Here is an 8,382-nt window from a genome sequence, read left to right as displayed (position 1 = left end):
TATTTTCCTATTTATTTGATCTTCGGGTTTATGTTTTTAAGTGAGGGTTCATCTTTAGTTCTCATATCATATGTTTTGGCTGTAGCTTTTTTCTTTTTTTTTTTTTTTTTAATAGAAACAACGGTTTTCATTGAGAAAAAATAAAAAAATACAAGGACATATAAAAAAACTAAACCCACAGAAAAAGAAAAATAAGAAAAAAAATCCATTAGAAAAAAGATTTCCAACTAACATATTGCCTCGTGAATAATTACAAAAAGTCATCGAAATCGAAGTCCAAAGCGAAACATATAACCCCACCAAAGACCAAACTCACAAAAGTCCCTATCCATATCTTGAAACATTCTATTCTCCTCTTCCCAAAGATCAAACCTCATAAGTTTGAATTTGTTACACACTTAATACTTCAGTTTCAAGATTTCTCCAACAACAATAGTCTTCATTAGTTGGTATCAAAGCACCCTAGTGGAAGGGACTGATGGCTGGCTGAGCAAACCAAATGATCCTCAACACCTGGATGCACAAGCATCTTCTTCTACATCCCCACGCTCCCTCAATCGACGATTAGTTTCGGTTGAAACCTCTCCAGGCAAACTGAGTAACAATGTTGCTGGAATTAATGGAGCTAGAATCCAAACTTCTAAGACTAAGATGCAAAAAATGATAAATCAATTAAAAAGGGAGATGCAAGGCTACCTAATATTCAAGGTCAGGAGCAAGAGAACACCAACAGACAGAAAGAAGCTCAAGATAACGGAAGGCAGACTATACAACCGCAAAGAAGGCAAGAAATTCATCACCATTTTGATGCAAGAAACCAAGAACCTGCAAGAAACTTTTCTAGGAATCAGAACCAAGGCTTTCAACATGAATTACGAACTATTTTCAAAATCCAGTATTACCAACCCCCAGGCAGAACGGTTCCTTATGACTTCAGTGGTTACGAGTCTTGACTCTTCAGATGGCAAAGAATTCCCCCCTCGTTTTCAGAATCATCCCCATAGATATCAACATCCTAATTTCAGACATGAAGATAATCAATTACCTTTTCAAAAACCCTATCAAGAATTGGGAAATTTCAGGCCGAATACCCAAGAACAATTCCAAGATTGGAATTACTTTTTCTTATCAGAAAAAGAGATTGGAATTACTTTCAACACCAGCAAGGAGGGCAACGTTGGAGACGAGAATCAAATTATAAGATGAAGATACTTACCAACTTACAATGGCCGGTGAATATTGATGCATTCGTTGATTGGGTAAAGAACGTAGAAAGTTTTGTCAACTACATGAATACTCTGGAAGATAGAAAAGTAAAATTGGTTTCTGAAACTTAAAAGCGGAGCATCCATTTGGTGGGATCAATTACAAACTAATAAAAGGATGTTGAGAAAGAGACGCAAAGTTGGCCCTAGATGTTGCACTTAATACAGAAGCGTTTCTTGCGTATTAACCACAAACGCCTTCTTTATAACCAATTTCAGCATTGTAAACAAGGAACTAGAAGCATGGAGAATTATACAGAAGAATTCTACCACTTAAGTGCGCCAAGAGCAAAAATCAACACATTGCAAGGTATATTGATGGGCTACAACAGGATATTAAGAAAAAATACAGCTTCATCTAACGACATGTGTAGCTGATGCTGTATCCATTGCCACAACAATTGAAGATGATGAGATTCAAAAGCAAAAGAAATGGACTGGGACAAGAATTCTTTGGGATAAAACATCTAGCCAAATAGAAGGCAAATTCAAGATACTTCCAAAGGGCAGAATGTGGCTTCCTCATCCAATACTAAAGGAAAAGAAGTTCATGGCAACAAATCAAAATTGATCCAAAGGGAAGTTCTAATTCTTTACCCCAAAAGAAATGTAACCTTTATAATAGACCTAATATTGGTAAGTGTTTTAGGTGTGGACAAACAGCACATTATCCAATGAATGTCCTCAAAGAAGAAACCTTACCATCCAAGAGGAGCAAGAAGAGTTCAACAAGGAAAAGAAAATGACACCGATGACACTGAATATGATAATCCAAATGAAGGAGAGTAGCTGTCTTGTGTCCTTCAACGTGTTCTTCTCACACCAATAATGAAAAGAAGCCTCAGAGACATGCTCTGTTTGAAACATGCTGTACCATCAATGACAAAATTTGCAATGTAATAGTTGTTAGTGGTAGCAGTGAAAATATGGTTTCCAAAAACCTTGTCCAAACTCTTAAATTGAAAGTTGATTCCCATCCAAGTCATTACAAGGCGGGTTGGATTAAGAAAGGTGGGTTGAAAATATGGTTTGCAAAAAGCCTTGCTTTCAACCACTGTAGACAGCAGGGTTGCTACATTACCTCAGTTACCACACTATAAAATGAGCCCCAAACAGTATGAAGCTCTTCATGGTATTATCCAAGATTTGCTTAAGCAGCCGCAAATACAACCTAGCCTAAGCCCATGTGTCATGCCTGTCCTGCTTGCTGGGAAAAATACGGTTCTTGTTGTTTGTGTATAGACAATCGAGCCATCCGTAATTTTACCATCCAATATAAATTTCCGATACCTAGACTTTCTAACTTATTAGATCAATTGGTTGGAGCTCAAGTCTTCCAAGATTGACATTCATAGTGGCTATCACCAAATTCGAATTCATCCAGGTGACAAATGGAAAACTGCTTTTAAAACAAAAGAAGGGTTGTTCGAGTGGCTAGTTATGACATTTGGTCTATCAAATGCTCCCTAGTACTTTCATGAGATTGATGAACCAAATTTAACCAAATGCAATGAGCAAAAGCTTCAGAAGCAGAAATTTGAATTTAATACCAAAAGGCAAACAAGAAAACCTGAAAATGGAGATATTAATGATTGCTTCAACCGGTAACCCTCATTCACTGCAAGACATTAATAATCAACAAGATGTCATGACTACCTCCCTCTCTTGGCACAGATTTGCACATAATCAATATGGCAAAAATTGATCTGCAGCAATAATAGACACCTAATTTAGATAAACTAACAGAAAAAACATCATACATTTTTCAAAGAAAAAAAATACTATAATCGAGACGGCAACAAAAATTACAGCAGAAATTAGAGAGAGATAAATCTAAAAAAAAAAAAAATCTATATTACCACCTTGTTTGGCCAACCTGAGATTTCCATTGAATATAGTCGGAAATGTTGAGATTGATTGATATCAAGTTGTGCATTGGTGGACATTCTGTTTGGTGAGGGCTACACCTTGTTTGGCCATGAGACCTGCTGAGAGGTGATGATTGAGATGCTAGTAGAACCGAGTTTCAACTTAAACTTTCGTACAAATTGTGCTTGCGTACCATGAACAACTTTGTACGAAAATAAGAAATAGACCTTAGAGTTATGATTTTTTTTCAATTATCCCAAAATATTACAAAGTGGTGGAGACAAGTTGGAGAGGATTTCTTTAATAAAATAAAATCTTACTTTCTCATTAATCAATGACCAGCTTATATACTTGGTCTTGAAAACATCCTAAACAGCAAAGAAGTTACCTTTCAAAAACTTAAAACTAACCAACACGGTAATAACTAAAAAACAGGGGCAAAACAGGGGCCTGAAAACAACTAACTCCCAGCCATGCTAACAAAATTAACTAGATCACATCACAAAGTGTCTACATATACAAAGTGTCTATTTATATACACTATATACAAACGTTCTGTATACTTAAAAGCATAGAGATATTCCTTGAATCAATGCACCTTTAATACTTAAACATTTGATTGCTCCCAGTAAATTTGACCCATCCAAGCCCTGTACCTTCCGCTACTATAAACTTAACTAGAAATCACGTCAAAGTTTGAACTACGAAGAGTTTTTATTGTTCAGGTATTGATAGAAGAAATTATAGAATAGATATAGTTTCTGACAAAAGTAAAAAAAATAAGAACAAAGTCTATATGATCTTACTATTCAATTTGTTCTACTAACAGTCTCCTTAAGATTCATGCACCTTTTTGTTGTGAATTTCAGCACCACATCATAAAGGAATTTTTGCACTATTATGACCAAAAAAAAAAAAAAAAAATACATGCCATTGACATTTGTTGCAATTGAATCTTCAGAATCTGAATGGCTTCATTATTATTGCCTTGAGGGTGTTGTATCAACTTTGCCCAATCCAATCATACGTGATGGATCCAACTTCAGCTCCAGCTCATAATATGAGATTATAAACTAGAACTAAAATATCGTCTGACAACTTATAGCAGAAAGTTATTGTCCAAATTTAAATCAACAATCTAATATCATATTGCATCTAACTTGAAAGAGAAGATGTAGATTCTCTCATTGTCAAGAACCCTTGAGGCAAAATGGTGTATACGTTGATAGCAAGGATCAGCTGTGTGTGAATGTATGTTTCCAACCAAACAGCTGTTCTTCCTTGTTTCCCAACAGAGTTGAGGGGGGTTACATTCATTACAATTCAAAACAACGAAGGTTCCTATTTCCTAATGTAATGTAAATAAAAGAAACGAATCAAAGTATCACCTTTAACTTTGATAAGAAAGTGGCTTACTTAAGTTTGATTGAATTTGAAGAATTCAAGCGAGTTAACTTAGAATGCGTTCTTTGTTAGCAAGAAGAAGCACCAACATTTATACTAGCCGCGTAGTAGCAGTAACATCTTAGCACTAACCTAAAACCAAGCTTATAGCAAGACATCAGGTTTACAGAACAGGAGAGAAAACCAAAAAGTTAAGGATATTACAGTAGATACACAATAGCTAGAGGTACAGTGGAAAACGTTCTCAGTCCTCAAACTTTCAAAAGCTGCATTTTCTTAGAAAATGCTAAAGCAATCCAATCAGGTTGGGCGGCGGACCACTGCAACTGGTTAATTTCGTGTGTTGCAGAATACATGGACATTGGATCAATGCCATTGGGACCTGCAACCATAGGCAGCTCCCAAATGAGCGCCTGCTTGTCATCCCCTGCGGAACAAATATGCCTGCAGCTCCGAGGAGCCCACGCAATAGCATTGACACTGGAATGATGCCTCTCAAGTTCAGCAACAGGCACACTTGGTGAGCGAATGTCCAAAATAACAACTTTGTTGCTGTCCATCAGAATTGTGGCCATGTACCGCAGGTCCTGCTTGTTCCAAGCCAGTCTAAGCAAAGGGGTATCAGGTTGGGGGCTTTCGTATATAATGGTAGAGTGCTCCTTATCTCTCATGTCGAAAATCCTAACCGACCCATCAGCGGAAACAGAGGCAAAAACCCGGGCTTCCCCCCAAGCAATGTCATAAACCTCTTTGTCATGAGCTATGAACTGGGTTTCCACCACACTCTTCTCAATGTCCCAAATAGTACAAGTGGTATCAATGCTGGACGTTCCAATTCTCTTGGGCTCAACTTCATTCCAGTCGAAAGAAGTTAATGGGGCGCAGAATTCACTGGTTTTGCTGTTGTTGAGGAGAGAGAGGGGTTCGATGGAAGAATCTCCAACTTTCCAGAGGCGGAGATAGTCGCCGGAGGAGGCCAAGAGAGAGGAGAGGGGACTGGGATTGAACATGAGCTTGGTGGGTGGGTAGGGGTGCTCAAAGGAGAGGGAAGGATGGGCTTTAATGGAGAGGGAATCTGGATCAAAAGACACAATGTCAACGCGGTTGGTGTACTCTTCGATGAAGCTGCCAAGCGCTATGCGATTGGGGAAATTAAGAGAGTGTGAATGGGGGGAAGAGATGGCCATGGCGTAGAGAGGATGGGGAGAATCATAGGTCACCAAGAATTCGGATCTGGAGTCTGCGTTTTGCATGATTCTGAAAGCGAACGGAAAGTGAAAGATGAACGGAAGAGGGTTCGGGTTGGGTCGAGAATAGAGAGAGACTGGGGCTAGTGAACCGAGGGCAAGACCGATTTGGAAAAGAGAGACGAGGGTGAACGCCGGCGAGATGGTGAACGTTAGCAGTGGCAGAGAGTCGAGATCGATGGACCGAGACTGACAGGGACGAGAGGACGATGGAACAGGCAGAGAGAGTGGTCAGAGAGAGACGGTGAACGATGGATTGATGATCGGTTCAGTGGACGCCGGCGAGATGGTGACTGCCGAACGACTGCTTTGATTAAAATGGCAGAAAGAAGAAAATGAAAGGGAAAAATTGTCGAACTACTGCAACAAGGTGAACTATATAGTGAAAGATATTGTAATTAAAGTATAGGATGAGGAATCGAACCTCAAACCACGATAACACTATATCAGTTGAACTACGTTCTTGTTGGCACCATTGATTGATACATCAATGGTTGATAATATCCCTTCGAACCATTGAAGTATCATTACAATCCAAATAAGCTATTACAATAAATAAAGCAAAAAGGAATCAATAAGCTTTCAGACTACATCTTCAAATACTAACTAATGCATGAGAAGACATAAAAAATTTAGCCCAAATTTACCTATAATATTAGTTCAATAAGTTAAAAAGAGAACAGAATGGAGATGACACAAAAAAAGTTGTATAGTTTGGAAGATGACACGGTGGACAAAAAATTGTGTGGAAATTGTGAATGAGTTGTTGTCAAGTGAATTCATTGTGTCAAACTTTGTCGAACGTGCATATCAAGTTTACCTAAAGGAGTTATTCAAGATTATTTGGGACATTTTTATGTTTTCAGTTTACATTTTGATTTATTAATTAGTATACAACTAAGTTTCAAGTTCCTAGGTCTTATTTTCTACAATGTACATTTGTTTATGTTGGAACGACTTGTAATACTCTTTAAAATTCATATTAATGATACTAAAATCTTGTATTTATTCAACCTCTTTGGTGTCATCTTTTTTTTTTTTTTTTGAGATCCTACTTAGATTTGATGATGTTATAGAAAGACTTGAAATCAAGAAAGAACAGTGCAGCTGGCAGTTGAACGGTTGTCGACTTCTTTTTGTTAAATGTTGTAACCACCAAAGCTCATCATCGTTAATCGAATTGCCTGCACATATATAAACGAAATCAAACGAGTGATTAATGTAAGAGTGAATAGAAATCGAGAGAGCAAGACATTTCGTTCTATAATACTTTGAAGAGTAATAAAAGAGAACCTCCCAATTTGCACAGTGGACGTAGGCTTTTGGCCGAACTACTTAAACTCCTGCTTCTTTTCTTCTTCCTCTACAATCGTTTAGATTTTACTAAAGTATTGTTTATACGATCGTGTAGTTCCTATCGCATCGTGTACACGATCATTTAGCTTCGCGCTCAATCGTCTATATGATCGTTTAGCTCCTCAGCTATCGTCTATACAATCATTTAGCTTCAGTCAACTGTCGTCTACACGATCGTTTAACACTTCCTCCTATCGTTTACTTAATTGGCCTATCGTTTAGTTATTGGTGCATCGTGTACATGATCGTGCAGACTTTTGGTAAATGACAGAAGGATTTTTCAAGCATCTACATTCTATCTCCCTTGACTCTTGAATTGTTATCAACAGTTATAACTGAGTGTATTGTGATTATTAACGTGAAGATCTAGTCATTTGGGACAACAAGTAGTATCAGAGCTCAATGAACAGTTCAAGACAGCTCCAAGATTTGAATTCTTGATTCAGAATAATCAATCTTGAAGACCAAGAATGTCAACTACCAGATATGAGATTGAGAAATTCGACGGTAAGACAGACTTTGAACAGTGGAAAGCAAAGATTAAAGCAGTTCTGGGGCAGTAGAAGGTACTCTTAGCCATTACAAACCCTACAAAGTACCCTAAAACACTCTCTGAGGCAGACAAAGAGACTATTGAATCAAATGCATATGGAACCATCGTTCTCAATGTCACAGATACTGTTTTGAGGTAAATTATGGATCAGCCTACTACCTATGCCCTGTGGAATAAGTTGAATGAGATATATCTCAACAAAGATCTGCCCAACAAAGCTTTCTTGAGGGAAAGATTCTTCACTTATAAGATGGATTCGGCAAAGTCCCTCACGAATAATCTTAATGAGTTCAAGAGGCTATCTTCTGAGTTCAGATCGATTGAAGATAATGTTGGAGAAGAGAATGAAGCATTCATATTATTGAATTCTCTACCAGAAACTATCAAAGATGTGAAGATTGCATTGAAGTACGGTATAGAAAGAATCACCACAGATGCTATTATGTCAGCTATAAGAGTCAGAGAGCTTGAATTACAAATGATCAAGATGGATCAACCAGGAGGTGAAGGCTTATTCTCAAAAGGGAAGAACAAGAATAATGGGAAGGAAAAACAGAACAATGGTGACAAGTCCAAAATAAAGTGCCATTTTTGTCACAAGATAGGGCACATGTAAAAGGACTGTTATGCCTTGAAGAGAAAATTGAACCAGCAGAACAAGGGGGTAAATAGACCTAGGCTGCTGTAG

General features: G+C 37.7%; 1 protein-coding gene and 1 long non-coding RNA gene across 3 annotated transcripts; both read right to left on the bottom strand.

The window, feature by feature from the left end:
- Nucleotides 1-229: 229 nt before the first annotated feature.
- On the bottom strand, nt 230-2,824 carry LOC120091983. 2 transcript variants are annotated; one of them, XR_005485877.1, is made up of 4 exons: nt 1,217-2,824; nt 907-1,015; nt 697-825; nt 230-594 (listed from the first exon to the last, which is right to left on the bottom strand). It is a non-coding gene; the product is annotated as an uncharacterized LOC120091983 (long non-coding RNA). The 2 variants fall into 2 exon arrangements; XR_005485878.1 differs by having other exon boundaries at nt 903-2,824.
- Nucleotides 2,825-4,584: 1,760 nt separating this feature from the next.
- On the bottom strand, nt 4,585-6,160 carry LOC120091982 (protein TRANSPARENT TESTA GLABRA 1). The gene has a single exon (XM_039050165.1). The coding sequence runs from the start codon at nt 5,789-5,791 to the stop codon at nt 4,790-4,792; it is 1,002 nt and encodes a 333-aa protein (XP_038906093.1). The 5' UTR covers nt 5,792-6,160; the 3' UTR covers nt 4,585-4,789.
- Nucleotides 6,161-8,382: the final 2,222 nt, after the last annotated feature.

The sequence above is a fragment of the Benincasa hispida genome, chromosome 11 (genome assembly GCF_009727055.1).
Source record: "Benincasa hispida cultivar B227 chromosome 11, ASM972705v1, whole genome shotgun sequence".
Classification (NCBI taxonomy): Eukaryota; Viridiplantae; Streptophyta; class Magnoliopsida; order Cucurbitales; family Cucurbitaceae; genus Benincasa; species Benincasa hispida.
This window is presented reverse-complemented; position numbering and strand designations above follow the sequence as displayed.

Coding starts and splice junctions, on each gene's coding strand:
- LOC120091982 (XM_039050165.1), bottom strand. CDS start 5,791: ATGCAAAACGCAGACTCCAGATCCGAATTCTTGGTGACCTATGATTCT.